The 22159-nt window shown below is 35.5% G+C and overlaps 1 protein-coding gene across 12 annotated transcripts in view; it reads left to right on the plus strand.

The window, feature by feature from the left end:
- ST7L (suppression of tumorigenicity 7 like) overlaps window positions 1-22159 on the plus strand; it is a 147163-nt gene that overhangs the window by 54798 nt on the left and 70206 nt on the right. For 10 of the 12 annotated variants that reach the window (XM_058303041.2, XM_058303033.1, XM_058303038.2 and 7 more), the window contains 2 exons: window positions 17117-17267; window positions 18427-18519. In XM_058303041.2, coding sequence (XP_058159024.1) covers window positions 17117-17267; window positions 18427-18519 — 244 coding nt within the window. The remainder of the gene's footprint in view (window positions 1-17116; window positions 17268-18426; window positions 18520-22159) is intronic. The other 2 variants (XM_058303035.2, XM_071217198.1) reach the window with 1 other exon arrangement.

Consider the following 22159-nt stretch of genomic DNA (forward strand, 5'->3'; position numbering starts at 1 on the left):
ACCTGTTACTTGTTTGAAAAGATGAGCAGCAGTTATTGATCAAAACTATTCAAATTAAATACTCATTAAGTTGTTTCTTAAATTCCCATTCAAAATAACAAAATGTAACTATTTCTTATGGTTATTGACCTCTTTTCTGTTTCAAAAACTACCTCATACATAATGTATTCTCAGCAGTAATAATTCTGATGATGTGCAATGATTTTGTATACAGTGGAAATGCTGTTATTATAAAGTTAAATTGTTAGATAAGTATTATGTCTTAATCTCCAGATTGATCCTGCTCTGGATAATCTGTGATGCTTTTAGGGATCCTTTTTTTGCAGTTAAAAACATACATACACATATACTGAAACACTACAAAACAATCCTGAGAAAAATTAAGAAGACCTAAATAAATGGAGATATATACAGTTTTAATGGATTGGAAGACTCAATATCATTAAGATGATAATTCTACCCAAATTGATCTATAGATTCACTGCAGTACCTATCAAAAATAACAGGTTTGTTTGTAGAAATTCACAAACTCATCCTAAAACTTATATGAAATATAAGTTATATTAAAACTTATATGAAATATAAGTTTTGGAACAGCCAAAACAGTTTTGAGAAAGAACAAAGTTATCCACTTTTAAGACATTATAAAGCTACGGTAATTAAAATCGTATAATATTAGCATAAGGATAGACCAATGGCAGAGAATAGAGTCTTAGCTATGACACTAAAAACATGATCCATAAAAGAAAAATTGTAAACTGGACTTCTTCAGAATGAAAGCTTTCTCTCTTCAAAAGACATTAGGCAGGAAGCAGATGTGGCTCAAGCAATTGGGCTCCCATATAGGAGATCCAGGGTTCGATACTGAGGGCCTCCTGGTGAAAGGCAAGCTGGCCTGTGTGGTGAGCTGACCCACAAGGAGTGCTGGTCTGTGCAGGAGTACTGGCCCACACAGAGAACTGATGCAGCAAGATGATACAACAAAAGGAGACACAGAGGAGATATAATAAGAGATGCAGCAGGCCAGGGAGCTGAGGTGGTGCAAGAGAATGATCACCTCTCTCCCACTCTGAAAGGTCCCAGGTTTGGTTCATGGAGCCGCCTAATAAGAATACAAGCAGACACAAAAGAACAAACAGCGAATGGACACAGAGAGCAGACAATGGAGGGAGGGGGGAGAAATAATTAAGTAAATTTTTAAAAAAAGACATTAGGGGAGCAGATGTAGCTCAAGTGGTTGAGCACCTGCTTCCCATGTACAGGGTTCTAGGTTTGATCCCTGGTACCTCCTAAAAACCAAACAAATGTGAAAACCAGCTCTCATTGAGGAGTAGATGTAGTTCAGTGCTTGAGCACTTGCTTCCCATTTTTGAGGTCCTGGGTTCAATCCCCGGTACCTCCAAAAAAAAAGACATTATTAAGAAAATGGGGGCGGCGGACTTGGCCCAGTGGTTAGGGCGTCCGTCTACCACATGGGAGGTCTGCGTTTCAAACCCCAGGCCTCCTTGACCCGTGTGGAGCTGGCCCATGAACAGTGCTGATGTGCGCAAGGAGTGCCCTGCCACGCAGGGGTGTCCCCCGCATAGGGGAGCCCCACGCACAAGGAGTGCGCCCCATAAGGAGAGCCGCCCAGCGTGAAAGAAAGTGCAGCCTGCACAGGAATGGTGCCAAGCACATACAGAGAGCTGACACAACAAGATGACACAATAAAAAGAAACACAGATTCCTGTGCCGCTGACAACAACAGAAGCAGACAAAGAAGATGCAGCACATAGGCACAGAGAACAGACAACCGGGGTGGGGGGTAGTGAAGGGGAAAGGAATATATAAATAAATCTTTTAAAAAAAGAAAATGGAAAGATAAGCCACAGATTAGGAGAAAGCATTTGCACTTCGTGTATCTGTTAAAAGATTTGTATCCAGAATATATAGTGAACACTTACAACTCAATAAAACCACAAACAACTTTAAAAAATGAGCAAAAGATTTGAATAGACACTTCACCAAAGATACACATGTAGCTAATTAGGACTTGGGAAGATGCTCAGCATCACTAGTCATTAGGAAAATGCACTTCGAATCCCACTAAAATGGCTATACTAAAAAAGAATGACAGTACCAAATTTTGGCAAGGATGTGGAAAAGCCTCATACTTTGCTGCTGGGAGGGAAAAGTGGTATAGGTACTTTGGAAAACAGTTTTGCAGTTAAGCATATCCTTACCATATCACCCATCATTTCTATTCCTAGGTATCTACCTAACTACAGTGAGAACATGTTACTGCAAAGACTTAAATGCAAGTGTTCAAAGGAGCATTATTTACAATAGACAAAAACTTGAAACAATCCAAAGGCAGGTAAATTACTAAATTGTGGTATATCCATACAAATGCGGTGTATCAGCAATAGTAAGGAATAAACTGTTTGTACATGCAACACCATGGATGAACCTCATATACATTATACCAAGTGAAATAAGCCAAATACAAAAGATAACATATTGTATAATTCCCTTTCTATGATATTCTAGAAAAACTAGACAGAAAGCAAATCAGTGGTTGCCTGAGGTTGGGATTAGAATAGGATTTGACTACAAACAGGCATGGAGAAACTTTCTGTGGTGATGGTTGCACAACTGTGGAAATATTAGAGATCATTGAATTGTATAATTAGAGTGGTGAATTTTGTAGTATGTAAAGTATACCTCATTAAGCTGATAAAATAGATATACTTTAACATTTCAGAATCAGTTTTATTTATAGGTAGAAATTGACATGATTTCCCCCTTTATTAAATGGCCAGGCCAGTTGACAATTCAGTTGTATGAAAATATCCATTTAAAGTAGAATGTTACTATAAAAATGTTACTATAAACTTACATTTTTGTTTGTAGAGTAGACATTTTAAGCTGAGTGCTATGAAACAGGATTATCATTAAGGTTTTTTGGAGAAGTTTTAAGCTCCAGCAACCTGGATAATATCCCACTTAAATAACATTAATGTTAAATGAACTAGGAGAGCTCTGAAATCAACTGATGAAGTATATACAGACTGCTCTCTCTCTTTTTCTTCTGTTATGATGTATTCCTGACTCACAGCTGGAGCCAAACAAACATAAAGGACCTTAGGGGTTGTCTTCCTCAGACTTCAACTGTGGGTCATGATAACTTATTTGACCTAATGAACATTGACATTTCAATATATATTTTTAAATCTTCAGTTCTTACAAATTTATTATGCAGATTTTTCAAATGGTTGTATGAATCTTTGGAGTAAAATGACAAAGGATGAAATTGTTTTAATAGGAAATATTTATTGGCAGCTTTCCACATAACTGCAACAGAAATGGCTGGAGGTCTAAAGCTGTGCAATTTGTTAAAGCTGGAAACTATTAGAAGTGCAATAGAGAAAAATAACGTAAATTTCTTCAGACTATGAATTTGCTTTTAGGTATTTCATTAATATTGATTGCTTGTACAGATTTTTTTATTCTGCTGAATGAATTTCAGTGTATAGTAACTATGATAGTACTGTAGTAAAAAAATTGAAACAGCATGTTTTTATAGTTTTTAACTTACTTTTCATTACCTAGCAATGTCATGGCTTTGGTTCAACAAACATTTTTTTGTTGTTGCCATACAAGAAAAATGATTGTATATCTTTCAGCTACTGTAGGAATTGTCAGTTTTTTAGTTTTCTAGTTGAAAATGTTTCATATATTGTAAATATTTCACAGCATCCTATTTCAGTAATTCTGTCATCTCCTATTCTTTATTATCCAACCATCAAGTTGTTTTATGGAAGGTTTTCTTTTTTCTTTTTTGTGATGATTCACATACCATAAAATTCATCTTTTTAAAGTGCGTAATTCACTGGTTTTTAGTATATTCACAAGGTTGTTCAATTATTACCACTAATTCCAGTACATTTTCATTACTCCAAAAAGATACTCTGTACCCAATAGCAGTCATTCTCCATTCTGTCGCCCAATCCCCAGCCCTGGCAAGCACTAATCAGTTATCTGTCTATTGATTTGCCTATTCTCTTCTTTTCATATAAATGGAATCATATAATATGGGGCCCTTTATACCTGAATTCTTTCACTTAGCATGTTTTCAAGGTTAATTCACGTTGTGGCATGTATCAGTACTTCATTCTTTTTATATATTCCATTGTATGGATATACAACATTTTGTTTTCATTCATCAGTGGATGGGCATTTGGATTGTTTCCCACTTTTTGACTATTATGGTTAATACTGCTATGAATATTTATGTGCAAGTTTTTGTGTGAAGACATTTTCAGTTTTCTTGGGTGTATACCTAGGAGTGGAATTGCTGGAACTAGGTAACTGTTTTACACTTCAAGAACTGTTAAACTGTTTTCCTAAGCTGCTGTACCATTTTATATTTGCACCAGCAATATGTCAGAATTCTAATTTCTCTACATCGTTGCAATACTTCTGTCTTTTTCATTATAACTATCCCAGTGGGTGAAGTGGTATCTCATTATGGTTTTTATTTGCCATTGCCCTAATGCTAAGGAAAGGATTTTGAGCATCTTTTAATGTACTTGTTAGCTACTTGTATATCTTTTTTGAAGAAATGTCTATTCAAGACTTATCCCCAGTTTTTAATTAGGTTATTTGTCTTTTTATTATAGAAGGTATTCTTTAGCAGTATTAGTACATTAGGCCATTGATATTCTTGTTTGATCTGATCCAAAACCATGGTGAATCTCTATATTTGAAGACACCATGATAACATATAATTTCAACCCTGAAATGTAAATATTAGAATGGGTTATGAGCTGTGTGGAAGTACAGCTGCTGAAGAATCAATTAGTAAGTTACTTGCATGTGTGCACAAGCCTAACACCACACCACTCAGATACATGCTTTAGCAAAGTGATGACTTAAACCACGGATCTTTAGAGCTACCACAGATACTTGAAACCATTCATGTTAAATCCATGAATATAAATGAACCACTGTAAGAGGTAATTGTTCTTTTATGACACTTTACATATGAATTAGAATGGTGTCCAACTTTAATTTAGATCTAATAATAGCTTGTTGCAGTATTTCATTAAAGGTATTTTTTTCTAAACATGCTACCACTAAATCCTTCTTAATTTTATTATTTTATATTTAAATTTGAAATAATTACTTTTAGAACAAAATCACAGAGTAGGAAGTCCAGAAATATTATATATCCAATATATACTGCTCATTGATTTTTGACAAAAAGCACCAGTGCAGTTCAGTGGGAGAAAGGAAACACTTCTCAACAAATTGGCTTGAACATTGTCTGAGTGGGAGAAAAGAAAAACATGAACTTTTCCCATACCATATACAAAAATGAATTTGAAATGGATTATTGACCTAAATATAAAAGCTAAAACTATAAAACTTCTAGAGAAGAAATCTAAGAATATCTTTGCAACCTTGGAATAGACAAAGATTTCTTAGGACACAAAAGGCACTTAAACCTAAGAGAGAAAAAAAGGATAGCTTTGCCCTGAGAAGAAGCTGGTCAGCATAGGACTTTGGGAGAAGAAAAAAAGAGCTGCTTTCTTCTGGAGCCACCTCAGAATAATCTAGTTGGCTTCACCGACTCCTACAATTTTTGGGTTCTATGCCTCAGAGAAGGAAACAGTGCCCAGACCAGCTATCACCCAAGCATCTTTCCAGTTTCCTTAGACCCCTCAGCACACCTAGAAGGCAAAGGATCCAAATGCTTCATCATAAGCCATGTACATAATGGGTACAAGAAGACCTTGGTAACCATCTTGGCACTGCCTGCCTATGTGATGCTAAAGGTGTTTTCCTTCCAGTGCATTCCAGAGAGAATTCAAATTTCCAGAGTATGTAAGCCTTGGGATGTTCAGGGAATACTTTTCACTGTGGAGATGTGGACCTGACATCGATGATGGTAGAAGCCTGTGTTACAAAGCATATTTTCCAGAGATATGTGGGATCAGGGTTCCATTCATTGAGTTTGGGAGGCTACCTGATCTGTGGCATGAATGGTGCTGAATATATTCGAATATATTCAAGGTTTGGTTAGGGAAGTTGGTAAGAGGTGTCCCCACCTGACCTAACTGAGGAAATTTTCACACACTATACTGCCCCAGTCTCTGAGGAGTCTGGAATGGCACAACTGTGAAATTTCCAAGTCATGCCTTCCAAGAAAAGTAACTTCTCCCTGTTACCATTGTAGTACCTTGTCCTGCACCATGTCCCCCTGTGTTCAGTGATAGGCAGCTAAAGACCTTGTTCAAGCTAAAGGCACTTTGTTCCCTGGAGTTGGTGAACATTCTTCTAGTATCTGATGAGGGGCTCATAATGGCCCTCTCTGCAGTTGAAGGCCTCTACAACCTAAAACTGGTGAACTGCTCCTTCTCAGCAGATGGGCTCCTACACGCAATGGGCCCCATACTCATTATCAGTGTGAATGGGCTCACAAACAAAGGATTGTATCAACTAGAAAGGATGAATTTACTGCACCATTTGGAACTAAGTGGTCCTTCCGCCAGTGAAGACTCCCCCTCTACTATTCGCGTTCTCTTTGTTTGCCTCAAGATGCCCAGACTTCAAAACCTCAGCCTAAACAAGTCCAGTGGAATGAGGATGCTAAGGCTCATCAGTGGGAAATGATGCTCCACTGGGTTCAGCAAAAAGTCATCCGCTGACTGGTGGAGTGACGCCACAGTGCGACTCAGACTCACTCCTCCCTATACACCCCCATGTCATTTTATTTATTCCCTTTCTTGCCAAATGGTATCCCTCTGGGATTCCTATTTCCAGAGGTATTTTGGGTACCGAGAGGACATTACTTACTGTAAACTATGGTCAGCGTCCAGGCTTTTGGGCTAGACACACAGAAACTTGAAACACGATTCCACCAATGATATGTTTTGTGTTTTTTGTCAAGTCCTAAGAATCCTATGCAAGCTGGTTCCATAATAGAAAAAGTGGAGATAATAGCAATCTCATAGAGTATGACAATAAGTAAATACCGCTGTCAACTAAAAAAGAGATAAATTGGACTTCATCAAATTTTTAAAACTGTTCATCAAAGACAGTGTTAAGAAAATGAAAAGCAAGCCATAGACAGGGAAAAATATTTACAATACATTTGTCCAGCAAAGGACTCCTGTCCAGAACAAAAGGAGTTCCTGCAAATCAATAAAAAGACAACTCAGTATTAAAAAATGGGCAAAAAGCTTGAACATAAATGTCAGAAAAGAAGATATTAGAATGTCCAATAAGCACATAAAGAGGTGCTCAACATCATTAGTTATCAGGGAAAAGCAATATGAACTTCCAGTAAGGTAGCTCTTCATACTTACCGTGATGGCCAAAATTAAAAAGACTGGTAAGATGGTAAGAATTCAGAGTAGTTGAAACTATCATTCATTGCTGCTTGGAATATAAAATGGAACAACCCTTTGGAAAACTGTTTGGCAGTTTCTTATAGCTAAACATACACCTACCCTATGAGTTAGCAATTCTACTCCAAGGATATATCCCAAAGAAATGAAAGCATATACCCACAAAAAGACTTATACATGAATATTCAGAATAGCTGCCAGTTGGAAACAATCCAAATGTCTACCAACAGGTGAATGGATGAACAAATTGCAATGTATTTATTCAGTGGAATACTATTCAGCAATAAAAAGAATTACTGTGGGAAACGGACTTTGGCCCAGTGGTTAGGGCGTCCGTCTACCATATGGGAGGTCCGCGGTTCAAACCCCGGGCCTCCTTGACCCGTGTGGAGCTGGCCATGCGCAGTGCTGATGCGCGCAAGGAGTGCCGTGCCACGCAAGGGTGTCCCCCGCGTAGGGGAGCCCCCACGCGCAAGGAGTGCGCCCGTGAGGAAAGCCGCCCAGCGTGAAAAGAAAGTGCAGCCTGCCCAGGAATGGCGCCGCCCACACTTCCCGTGCTGCTGCCGGCAACAGAAGCGGACAAAGAAACAAAAGCAGACAAAGAAACAAGACGCAACAAATAGACACCAAGAACAGACAACCAGGGGAGGGGGGGAAATTAAATAAATAAATAAATCTTTAAAAAAAAAAAAAAAATAAATAAATAAATAAAAAGAGTTACTGATAAAAGCAAAAGCATGGACGAATCTCAAAAACGCAATGTAGTACAAAAGAAGCCAGAAACAAGAATGTGTGTTGAATGATTCTATTTGTATGAGGTTCACAAAAAGGCAAAAGTGCCTTTCCGGCGGTGACGACCTCCTCACGAGAACATGCCTCTCGCAAAGGACCTCCTCCATCCCTCTCCAGAAGAGGAAAAGAGGAAACACAAGAAGAAGCGCCTGGTGCAGAGCCCCAATTCCTACTTCATGGATGTAAAATGCCCAGGATGCTATAAAATCACCACGGTCTTTAGCCATGCACAAACAGTAGTTTTGTGTGTGGGTTGCTCCACTGTCCTCTGCCAACCTACAGGAGGAAAAGCAAGGCTTACAGAAGGATGCTCCTTCAGACGGAAGCAGCACTGAAAGCACCCTGAAGGAAAATGAGTGGGATACCATCCCAATAAACATTTTGGATACAAAAAAAAAAGGCAAAAGCAATCTATAGTGGCAGAAACAGGTGATCTCAGGTGGCTGGGGTAGGGGATTAACTGGAAAGGAGAACTTTCTGTGGTAATGGGGATGTTCTATGTCTTGATTTGGGTGTTGCTTGTATACATTTGTCAAAGCTCATCCAACTGCACACTTAAAATCTGTGCATTTTACACTTTTAAGAGTATACCTCAATAAAAAAGAACCTGACTCAGCATAGAAAGCACCATAACAGTATCATGCCTTCTGTTTAAATGAGATAATATATGTGAAGTGCTTAGCACAGTGTCTGAGCGTCAGACAACAGTGTGTCATGAGATCATTGCTTAATTGTGCTTCCGTTATCCATTTTCTCTTTCTGTTTGAGCTGTCCCAGTATGTCCTCTTCACTAGTGAATATTGTTTTAGTGCTTACAGCATTAGAATGTGTAAGATTTGGGGATTCCTTTGTTGGGATAATGTGAAGGTAAAGCTCTTGAGACAGGAATTAACAAATCCAAATTAGCCTATACCTTGAGGACTACTTATGTCTTACAGAAGAAGCCTTCACATCAAGAGTAAAGTAGAATATTTAAAAATAAAAACAAAACAGCAACAAAAAGTTGTTTAGTAAGTATCCATGACTTGAGTACATGTTTAGGAATATGTTATCTGTAGCTTTTTAAAATTTTTATGTATTTTACAATTAAACTTATTTTGGTTTTATGCTGCCAAGAAATCAGATCTTGCCTGTTGGCTTTTGCAAAGCAAATTTTAAAAATAAATTGATACAGAGAAGGTAAAATCTACTGTTTGTTTGGAGTTGAAGCCTTTCGTCCTAACCATGACAGAAGATGCTAACTCAAGGGATAGCCGCCAGCCAATGCACTTCTTGTGTTAAACTCTTTATATTCTAGAAACATATATAAAAGTAAGATGGAAACAGGGACTGGATTGAGATTCTGGGTGGCATATCAGGAGTAGAGGGAGAAAAGAAAAAGTGGTGCAGTGAGACCTTTGCTTTCTATTTTATGAACTGTGGGCTAAATGGAAGAGCTGAGATGTAAAATGCTTATCTATTGAGGTGCTGCTATATGGGATGATGTGGAAAGGAATTTTCCTATGGCAAATGCCTCACTTCTGTCTTCTAGCCTCACTTCTGTCTTCTCTCAGTGTAAGACCACTTTCCATTTTCTCCTGGAACTGTTAGGTAGTATTTTATATTCTTTCAGTTTATTCATGTAGCAGTTCTGTTTACTTTCTATCTAGAAACTATCTTTAGTCTCCCTCTAATTCACATCCATGTGGACTCTGCTTTCAGCCGGCCTGTCCAATCTCATAGAATGTGCACTGAGAAAACTAATTGCAGAGAAAAATTGGTTCTTTGTGTGCATGACTGATCAAGAGGAAAGTACCTTAATTTCAGATGCCTTCAGAGAGATTTTTCTTTAACCTTTGCTTTTAAGAGGAAGAAGATTATAAAGCATTATCATTGCTTCAGGTCAGAATTATATTGCTTTTGGTCAAAGCTGTTGTAAGATTTACAAAGTAATAGAAACAAAGTAATCTAAAGATATTGTAAAGATCAAAGCAGTTCAAAATTAAAGTGAATTTGAGTATAAGAATAGGTATAATTTTAGAGTTATCATACAAGAAACCATCAGACCTTATATCATTATGTCTTTTTAACTATAGCTTCCAAAGTAACTTGAATTTTTTTTTCTTTAGTGAAAAGCAAGGGACTATTGTCTATAGTTAAATACTAGTTAAAACTGTCACAAGCAATTTCTGATTTATTCCAGATAGACAACAATAGAGTAATTCAGAGGTAATATGTCCTTCAGAGCATACTAGATACCAACCTTTATGTCTTTTAATTTATATCTTCAACTATACTTTATTTGCTGATAATTTCCAAACCTGTACCTTTTAACTCTGGCTTTCCTCATCATGTACAGGCTTGTATTTCTATCCAGTGGTGTAAATCTGTACCTGATACCTAATAGGCATCTGTAGGATTAGGAGCAAGATCTCAGAATTGGATATATAGAAGCCCTTCACAGCCTGGGCCCGGTATCTGTCTCCAGCCATACTCCTTTCCACTTATGCCTTGTTCCTTATCTCCGCCAGCACTGTTGCCTGGATGGGCCCCGTCTAATCATAGCTCCCTTACCTTTGTACATCTGCTCCAACTCTTCTCCACCTAGCACATTTCTATTCATTTCTTCACAACCCTGCTCATCTGTTATCTCCTTTATATTAATGAGTCTTTCCCAGTTTTCCCAAGCAGAGATAATGTCTTTCTCTTCTCTGTTCCTTTAGTACCTCATTCTTTAGATATATATATAGATAGATAGATATATTTGTCCATGTCACTCTCCTTTAATCCCCTGGGAACTTCTTAAAAATCAGGGCTCTCTTCTTACTCATCATTTTATGTCTTACTTGATACATTTTTGATAAATAGACATTATGTTAAAACAATATATTTTAGAACTTAGACTTATCTAAGTTAAAGAAAGTAAAATTTTAGACCCATCATTTCTTGAAATATTTAAGCAGTTTTACCTAACCATTTTTATGAGTTTTGCTTTATGATGTTATTTTTTGGCCTTTTAAGGATGGTGGTGCAATTCTAGCATAACCTTATTTCTTAACTTATGGAATAACTCAGTTTTCATGGAATACTATGCAACCATTAAAAATAATTAGGCAGATCTGTGTAGAGACAAGAAGAAATGTTCAAGATGTATTGTGAAGTAAAAAGTGAGTTATCCATAATGGTTTGATCCTATTTTCAGAAAATTATGCTTAGTATATTATGCTTAAAATTAGTATATTATGCTTAAAAAAAGAAATCCAGCAAACATAGGTCAGATTATTATATTAGGATTAGAGCTGGAAATAGATTATGGGTGAAATTCATTTTCTTTATTTTCTAGTGTCATAGCCCTACTGTTTTGTTTTTGTTTTTGCATTTTTGTACACTGAACATGTACTTTTTTGTTTACAGTCCTATGTTTTATCTTTCAGTTTTTTCTCTAGTAACATATATACAACCCCAAATTTCCCTTTTGACCACATTCACATATGTAATTCAGTGTTGTTAATTACACTCACAAGGTTGTGCTACCATCACCACCATTCATTTGCTATTTTTATTTTATTTTATTTACTTATCCCCTCCCCCCCATTGTCTGCTCCCTGTTCCATTCACTGTGTGTTCTTCTGTGTCTGCTTGTGTTTTCTCTTTAGGCAGCACTGGGAACCAATCCTTAGACCTTCTGGAGTGGAAAGGAGGTGCTCAATCTTTTGTGCCACCTTAGCTCCCTGGTCTGCTGTGTCTCTTATTGTCTTTCCTCTGTGTCTGTTTTTATTGCATCATCCTGCTGCGCCACCTCTCCACTCAGGCCAGTTTGCCATGCAGGCCAGCACTCTGCGTGGGCCAGCTCTCCACTCAGGCCAGCTTGCCATGTGGGCCAGCTTTCCTTCACCAAAAGGCCCTGGGAATTGAACCCTGGATCTCCCATATGGTAGATGGGGGCCCAATCACTTGAGCCACATCACTTCCCAACCATTCAATCTTCAAAATATTACAGTCACCCCAAACAGAAATTAAGCATTAACTCTCTATTCCCTATCCCCAACCCAGCCCATGGTAACCTACATTCTCAATTCAAACTATATGAGTTTGCTTATGTAATTATTTCATATCTGTGAAATCATACAATATTTGTTGTTTTATGTTTGGCTTATTTCATTCAGTGTAATGTCTTCAAGGTTCATCTAATCTGTGTTGTCGGCATGAACCAGAATTTCATTCCATTTTAATGCTTGCTGAGTAATATTCCATTACACACACACATACACACACCATTTTGTTTATCCGTTCATCTGTTGATGGACATTGGGTTGCTTCCATCCTTTGGCAATTGTGAATAACGCTGCTCAGAACATTGGTATGCAAATAGCTGTTTGAGTCCCTGCTTTCAATTTTTGGAGGTATATACCTAGTAAAGGGATTGCTAGGTCATATGATAATTCTATACTTAGCTTTCTGAGGAACTGCCAAACTATCTTCCACAGGGGCGGAACCATTTTACATTGCCACCAGCAATGAATGAGTGTTCATATTTCTCCACATCCTCTCCAATACTTAAAGGTTTCTGGGTTTCTTGTTTGTTTGCTTTAATAGTAGCTATTCTAGTGGTTGTGAAGTGGTGTCTCATTGTGGTTTTGATTTTCATTTCCTTACTAGCTAGTGATATTGAGCATCTTTTCATTGCTTTTTAGCCATCTGTATATCCTCTTTGGAGAAATGTCTATTCAAGTCTTTTGCCCATTTTTTAAATTGGGTTGTTTGTCTTTTTATTGTTGAGTTGTAGGATTTGTAAGATTTCCTTATATATTCTGGATATTAAACTCTTCTTGGATAAGTGGTTTCCAAATATTTTCTCCTGTTTGGGTAGGTTGTCTTTCACTTTCTTGATAAAGTCCTTTGATGAACACGTACTTTTGTAAGCAGGAAAAACAAAAATCACCCAAATAGAGCAAAACCACTCTCAGCTTTTAACATTCAATATTTTTCTTTATAGAAAAGTCTAGGTAGCAGGGGTTTTTTCTTTATAGAAAAGTCTAGGTAGCAGGGGTATTTGTTATTTTTAGTTTGCCGAGAGAGTTAGAAAATGTATTTATGTAAAACCGAAATATGAGTTTAAAGTGTTTTAGCTATATATATGAGATGAAGTCAGTTAACAATTTTAGAGCCTGCTTTCCACGACATAATGTGCTAGGTACTGTAGTAGACTGTGAAAACTATGGTTTCTGTTGTCTAGTAACTTACATCTTATGCTGGGCAGCAGAAATACCTAATAGCAGTTTGTGAAAGAGATAGAATAATATAATTTATCATCTTATCATTTATTTGAAGTACCTTTTCCTTAAAATTTCCCTTGTATTTTGAGCATCTAATTTTATTTTGGTGTCTAATTAGAAAGTGAGACATAATTGCTCTGCTTTAAGGTTAAATTGCAAAAGTAGTAGGTAGGACATGGTAGTAAAATATAAGGCAACATAAGGAAGGTTTTCGTTTTTCTTAAATGATTAAATAGCCAAGATTTTTTAATATAAAAACCTGAAATTTCATTTCCTCATAAACATACCTTATGTGTTTGATTACCCAGCTAAATTGTCACTTAGTTTGTAAACAATGAAAACACAGCTATATTGTTGCTTTACAAAAATGTATTTTCTTGACATAACAAATTGATATTGTCTGTATGTTTTACTGAATAATTATTAATGAATATCTTTGCTTGGCATTTGCTAAGTACCTTCCATTATATTGGATACTTGCCATGTTGAGGTTTAGTCTAAAGCCTCAGGATTCTAAGTTTCATTAAAAATGAATGTTTTTAGTGTTTTTTTTTTCATTTAAAAAAATTATTGAAGTATATTATTCATACATGAACATACGTAAATAATAAGTGTATAGTAAAAGTTGTGAACTTACAAAGCAAACATGCATAACATCATACAGGGCTCCCATAAATCTCCCCACCAGCAATACCTTGGATTGTTGTGAAATATGTGTTACAAACTGTGAAAGAACAGTTATATAAAAGTAATATAACTTTTTTATAGTTAGTTATATTATTACTTACTATATATAGTCTTTATCTTACATTTGGTGTATTTTTCCCTCAACCCTCCCATTATTTTGTTGTTGTTCATAAACCATGTAGTTTATCTAAAGTGTGCAGTCATTGGCATTTGGTATAATCACAGAGTCATGCGTTCATCACTTCAGTTAATATTAGAGCATTTTCATTACTCCAAAAAAAGAAACAAAGCAAAAAAATCCACTGTCATACCCTTTGTTAACGCTACTAATTACAAATCCTATTATGTGCTTTCACCATTCAGTTGGGATATTTTGTCTTCTGTATCTATAAAATGAAGCAGAATTTTAACAGAAAGGTCCTGGTTTCCATATTAAACAGTTTTTTTTTTTTCTGAAAATGAAATGTTCTTTTTATGATGGACATTGCACTGTGATGGTTGCATTTTTTTTTTTGCTTCCTACTGAAGAAGCTCATAGTGCACTTGCAAAGAGCATAAGGAGTCATGTCAGAGGTCAGCTATTTGGGTCCATTTTCCCACAGCTGCCTGGTGTGAGTGATCTTTTACTATGTTTTTAAAAAAATGGGCAAGGATTAGAGAGGATTAGAAAGAATATTACCCTCTTGAGTATAGGCCCAAGGCACTAAGGAGAGAGAACCCAACCAGGCAGCAAATGGGCTTTGCTTGACCAGGACACAACCTCTGCTGCATTCCTTTAAGAAACTGAATGAGAAATCTTAAGTCCCCAAACTGGATTAGTAAATAATCTCATAGTTTGTGACATCTACTAAAATAAATTGATGAACAGACTGCATTTTTACACTTTGAGGAAATAGCTGGACATATCAAGAGTAAGTGTAATTAAAGATAAGAATTAAGATCAGTAATTATTGGAAAGGCACATTTCTTAAACAAAGAAGAAAAAATATCCTAGCTGTATTAATATAATGAGCACACACACACACATAGATTAATAACGTAAGGCTTAGATTTTGAAACCACTACAACTTTTTGTTTTTAAGATACTTCCTAGAGTCTTACTCCTTGAAGTAGTTTTATAAAGTATTTTACAAATTTAGTATATGTAGTTTATCTCATTAGTTTGAGGAATCTTGCAAAAGAAGTGTGAGAATATGCCTTTTGAGACACATCTGCAGTGTTCCTCTTTTTATAACAAATTAATAGAGGTTTGAACTTTAGGACACATAATTTGGTATCAAATTGTTTAGAATCAAAAAGGTTGTTTCAAACCTATTATGGTAGGGGAAGTGCATTCTGCCCGTAGTCTTTAGAGGTGGTATATATAGATGTGTGTGTGTATATATATAAATATACATATTATATATATATTAAAGTTTTGTTTTAAATTGGCTAACTCTAATAGTAAAGATGGTATACAAGTGGTTACTTTTGCATCTTTCTTCATGTAATTAATGCATTTGATTAGTGCAATAACTGATTACATTGCTTTGGTTATAGCTTCTGATATTAAAATGAGTATTTTCTTCTAAGAGTTTAAAAGAGAATTTAATATTATATGTGAAGAAGTATTGGATTGTAACTTCTGTAACAGGCATACTCACTGACCCCTTGAATGCACCGTACCCTATGCTCTCTTGGCTCTGGGACTTTATTCAAGCTGGCCCTGTTCTTTGAATATGTTTTCCAGTTTCTTCTCCTCATCCCCACCTCCAGTCTGCTCATCCATGCTCCATACATTTTTAAATATCAGCTCAGGTCCTAAATCAGAATTAATACATCCTAAACATAGAGTTACCCTATGACCCAGCAATTCTACTCCTAGGTATATACCCAAGAGAAATTAAAGCATATGTCCACACAGACACTTGTACATAAATGTTTAAAGCAGCATTATTTGTAACAGCCAAAAGGTGGAAACAACCCAAATGCCCATTAGCAGATGAATAGATAAACAAAGTGTGGTATATATTTCAATGGAATATTATTTGACTGTAAAAATCAGTGAAGTACAGATAACATGCTACATGGATGAGCCTTGAAAACATATGCTAAGTGAAAGAAGCTAGTCGTAAAATATATATTATATGATTCCGTTTATATGAAATGTCCAAACAGGCAGATCTATAGAGACAAAAACTAGATTAGTGGTTGTATAGGACTGGGCGACGGATGGATGGCAGACTGAGGGGTAATAACTAAAAAGTTTCTTTTCAAGGTGATGAAAAAGTTCTAAAATTGACTGTGGTGCTAGGTGCACATATTTTTGAATGTACTAAAAACCACTGAATTGTATACTTTAAACAGGTGAATTGTAAGGTATGTGATTTGTATCTTAATCAAGTTGTTTTATATATATATATATATATAAACTAAATTTTAAAAAGAATCTCTCTTATCCATAGTCTGTTTATAGTTATTTTCTTAAGAAGTGTGTTTTTCCCATTACATTTTGAAGTTCCAAAGAAGATGTAGGGTTTTTAGGGGTATTCATTAATGAACACAGTGCTTATTGAGGACACTCAGTAAATATTAATTTAACTGAATTTATCCACAATTAAATTCCTTTATCTATAAAATGGGAATAGGAGAAAAATGAATAAAATGTTGCCACAAAGTGTTCCAAAAGTTGTATTTGATATGTTTTATACACAATTCCTTTTTGGAAAAATAAATAATTGCTCTCACATTATTTCCTTAGCTTCAGTTTCCATTTTGTATCTTGCAAGGCCACACATGTAATTTATCACCTAATTTTTACCTATAGTATGTTCTGATCTTTGGAATTTGCATGTATAATGTTTATATATGTTACCAATCAGATCTTCATGTTCTCTCAAGTAGTTTAAGTTTTTTATCAAAATTTAACTTTAACATTTAAAATTTTTGTTTTCATGGGTCTGTGAATTTAACACTTTTTTTTCTGTTATATGTGCATTATTTTTCCAGTATTTACTAGAGATGAAAAGTCTTATTTTACCTCCAGAACACATTCTGAAACGGGGCGATAGTGAAGCCATTGCCTATGCTTTCTTTCATCTTCAGCACTGGAAGCGAATAGAAGGGGCCCTTAATCTGTTACAGTGTACGTGGGAAGGCAGTAAGTATGCTTCTCCAGATGGCCAGTCATCTCTCTGGCTAATCATTGCATTCACAGGCATTCTTTAATGAGATTGGCAGTTTCCTTAAGAATTTGTTTTTCAGACTGGTTTCAAAGTGGACTCAATTTGGTTTATTGGTGGCAATGCCTAATGTACTTATATTGATGCCACATTTACGAACAGCAGAATGAGGAACTGTTACGGTATTAGGCTAAGTGCATTTGCTTGATTCACTATAATAAAATATGCTTATTTGTGTTACACATTTCTAAGTAAAGAAAATGAAAAGTACTTTGGCTTATAAGCTTTTTAATGCAGTTGGACTATTTTTAGAATATTTTTTTAAAATTAGACTTCTTAAAAAATCTTAGACCATTTTAATTAACTTCCAGATACTTCTTATAATCACCAAGAAAGTAAAGAAGCCTAACTAAGGTATTTTATCAGTTAGATTCTTAAAATAATTCTCTTGGAAAAAATTATTAAGAATTTTGCAAGAGTTGGTAATAATCTAGATCAGGGGTTAGTAAACTTTTTGTAAAGCACTAGATAGTAAATATTTTAGGCTTTGTGGACCATACAATCTCTGTCACAACTACTCAGCCCTTGTAGCATGAAAGCAATCATAGACAATATATTAATGAATGGGTTCCAATAAAACTTTATTTACAGAAACAGATAGTGGACCAGGACCAGATCTGTAGCTGATTATGCTCAGCTATAGAAAACCTTGGTGAAATCTCATATGTGAAGTTAGGAGCCATTGAAAACTTGTTTAGATTGCCAACAATGATGGCCCTATAGTTACACACATTGCAGTTTTATGAAGACTCCTGCAAGAAACAGAATTCATATCTGGGAAGTTAAATATATTGTGTTTGTAATGAGGAAACTGAGGTAAAGAAGGACCCAGTCAGTCTTTAGTTTTACTCCAGCCACAGTAGACAATTCACTATTCTCTAAATAAATTCTTCTTCTTCTTATTCACTCTTTTACATACTTTTTTCCTTCTATCTAAAATACCTGTTTAAAAAAAAGAAATAAAATGCTCTATGGAAATTTTATAAAAAATACATCTCCAAAATAGCTTTAATCTGTAGTATAGGATGGTAAGGGAGACAAAATTTGAATGTTAACATTTGTATTTTTTCCCCTCAGCTTTTAGAATGATTCCTTACCCATTAGAGAAAGGCCATCTATTTTACCCCTATCCCAGCTGCACAGAGACTGCTGATAGAGAGCTATTACCTAGTAAGTAAATCTTTCATTTTTTTAAAACATAAAAGTTGTTGAGAGATTGTTTTTCATAGTATTCTCAATTTAAAAATACCTTTGGTTGGAATTCAGGACACTGTTGGGGATACTATTTTAGCCATTTCTTGGGTGTAGTTGCATAATTCAATTCATTTTCAAATAGTTGTTGAGTAAAATACTGTGGTAGATGCAGTGAAGGATACAAATATTAAAGATATAAAAAAAGAGCAGCCATCTAACAAACACGTAAAGAAGAAATAATACCAATCCTTCACAAACTTTCAGAAAATAGAGCAGAAAGGAACTCTGGGACCACTGTTACCCTGATAACACTACCAGTCAGAGATAAGAAAACTATATACTATAAAGTAAACTATAATCCACATTTAATGGCAGTTCTCCAATATGTGTTCATCAATTGTAACAATTGTACCATACTAATGAAGGATGTTGTTAATGTGGGAAAGTATGGGAGAGGTAGAGGTAGGACATATTGAATCCCCGACACTTTTTATGTAACATTTATGTAATCTAAGTATCTTTTTTAAAAATTTTAAAAATCAAAAAGAATGAAATAAATTGAAAAAAAAACTATATAGAACAATATCCCTCATGAATATAGACACAAAAATCTTCAACAAAATATTAGCAAACAGAATCCAACAATAAATAGAAAGGATGATACACTATGACCTGGCCAAATGTGATTTACCCTATGAATGCAAGGTAAATCTGAAATTCAAATCAATTAATTTTATTAATAGGGTATATTACAGTAATGTATATTACATTAATAAAATAAAGGACAATAGATGCAGAAAATCATTTAACAAAACCCAACACCCATTAATGATGAAAACTCTTAGCAAACTAGAAATAGAAGAGAATTTTCTCAGCCTGATAAAGGGCATCCACGAAAAACCTCCAGCTTATGTCATACTTAATGGTGAAAAATTGAGTGCTTTTTCTCTAGATCAGGAACAAGGCAAGGATGCCTGCCTGCTCTTACCACTTCTCTTGGTTATTGTACTGGAGGTTCTAGCCAGTACAATAAGGAAAGAAAAAGAAACAGAAGGCATTCATATTATGAAGGAAGAAGTAAAACTGTCTTTATTCACAGATGACATGATCCTCTATGTAAAAAATCCTAAGAAATCCACAAAAATACTATTGGAACTAATAAACAAGTTCAGCAAGGTTGCCAAATACACAGTATACAAAGCCAATTTTGTATCTATATATTACCAATGAACATTCCAAAAAACGAAATTAAGAAACATTTCTACCCAAAGCAGCATCAAAAAGAAAAAAGCAAACTACTTATAATATATTTAACAAAAGAAGTAGAAGACTTGTACACAAGAACTACAAAATATTGCTGAGAAAAAAAAGATAATCTAAATAAATGGAGAGAGATTCTGTGTTCATGGATTGGAAACCCATTATTATTCTGATGGCTGTTCTCCCCTAGTTGAGCTATAATTATAATCCCTATCAAAATCCCAGAAAGCTTTCTTACAAAAATTGACAAGCTGGTCCTAAAATTTTATGGAAAGTTTAAGGACCCAGAATAGCCCAGACAATATTGAAATAGAACAAAGTCGGAGGGCCTACGTTTTCTGATTTAAAAAAAAACCAACCAACAGATTAGGAGCAGATTCAGGAATATGTAGGGTTATAACTGCTAAGAGTATTTCAGTGTAGTTCCTGCCCTCAGGAAACCAGACTTCTCAAAAGAACAGTCTATACTTTTTGTCTCTGACACCTTGTCATTCACTCACTTCTTTTTCTGTGAACTGGCAAATTTCTGTTTAAGAGTTCTTTTTATGATTTAACCAATAAGTAAACAGATTGAAGGTTATAAGTGCTAACACAGTGTTTTTTTTAATGATATACAATCCTGGGTCATTAGAATGAAGTCTAGAAAGGAAATTTGCAATTTTAAAACCAGCAAACTTAATAAGCTGAAGAGAATAGCCAGTGTTCAAATGGATGAAAATTTAGGAGGAGAGATTATAGCAAGTTGAGTATACTTGTATTTTTTCCCAGTGTCTTTCATTTTCCTTTATCCTCTGGATAAGTGACCTCTTCTTTTTCTGAACTCTCGGTTTTCTCCCCTTTTCAGATTTTAAACTCCATTAGGGCCAGAGCACTCTTTCTTATCTCCGTATCTCTATAAGATTTATCATAAAAATAGTTATTCAATAAATATTTTTAATAAGTCCTATTCATTAATTTATTCTTATAAACATGCCTAGCACATTGTAAATATTCAACAAAAATGTTAAATGTTTGTACCTTTTCTTTCTTACCCAACTCTGAACTCCTAGGCTGCTCACAGATTAATGGAAAGACTGATAAACAATGGGTTAAGTGCTCTATGTATGGAATAGATTTTTAGAAAATTTGAGGGAAGCATGCCTATCTCTCCAGGAGGTCAGAGATGACTCCCAGTTTTCTTACTCAGGTACACACACATACATGTATATATACATACATTTATATGCTTAAATATTAATACATAGACTAATTAACACATATACATAATATTTTACATCCCTAAATAATATAATATATGGATCTAAGATGTATTTATAAATTATGTATGTATCCATATAAACAGTATACTTTGGGTATAAGTAATAGAGAGCCACTTCAAACTCACTTAAACATAAAAGGAAATTTGTTGAAAGCAGACTGGGTTATTTCAGGGAACCCAAAGGCAACAATTATAGTTGGCCTTCATTAGGGACTGGAACCAGGAACTAAAAGACTACCAGGATTTCCAGGAATTGGTCAGTTAACTGGGTGTCACTGTCTCTGGCTGCCTTTTTCAGTCTCTCTTCTTCTCACTCTCTTTTTCCCTTTCCCTAGGCCCCTTTTCTCTTCATCTGATCTCTTACACCTTCTTCTCACACTACATTTGTTTGATTCTCATTTCTCTTTGCAGTTTGGCTTCTCTCCTTTGGCACTCAAGTAATCAGACTTGATGCCCCTACAGCTCTGAGTTTACATGTCATCAGTTCAGGCAAACAACACAGAGTGGATATCTCAATCCCACATATAAAAATTCTGGGAGAGAGAATCAGATTTGCCCAGGTGTTCATCAGTGGTCTCGTCAGTTGTGGCCCAGAGACAGGATAAGGTGGTTTCAGCAAATTTGCCAGGGGCTTCCTTATATCTTTCTCTGAACATCTCGCAAAACAGACTTGGGAATTGTTATTTTCTAGGTAGCAAAAGAAGTCATAGGCATGGATGAGAACACTCAGGGAAAGTAAAGAATGAGATGTGAACTAAAGGTAGAACTGTGGGGCACAAAAATGTCTAAGGAGTAGGTGGTTGTAAGGAGCCTGGAAGATTCAGAGAAGGGTGGCAAGAGATACAGGATGTGAAAAAGAACTAGATATCCCAGAAATGTAAAGGAGGAAAAATTTCAAAGGCATGAGGAGTATCTGTGATATTAGGTAAGGTAATTACTGAGAGGAATCCATTGACTTTGGCAGTTAAGAGGTCATTAGTAAGAAATTTCTTTTCTTTCTAGGGTAGTTCTTAGTGGTTTTGGTTTTCCATTTTAACAGAAACAAGGATATGTAAGCCAAAAGTATGAATCTTTACCTGTGGCGCATCAATAGACAAG

Source organism: Dasypus novemcinctus, chromosome 9 (genome assembly GCF_030445035.2).
Source record: "Dasypus novemcinctus isolate mDasNov1 chromosome 9, mDasNov1.1.hap2, whole genome shotgun sequence".
NCBI classification, from domain to species: Eukaryota; Metazoa; Chordata; class Mammalia; order Cingulata; family Dasypodidae; genus Dasypus; species Dasypus novemcinctus.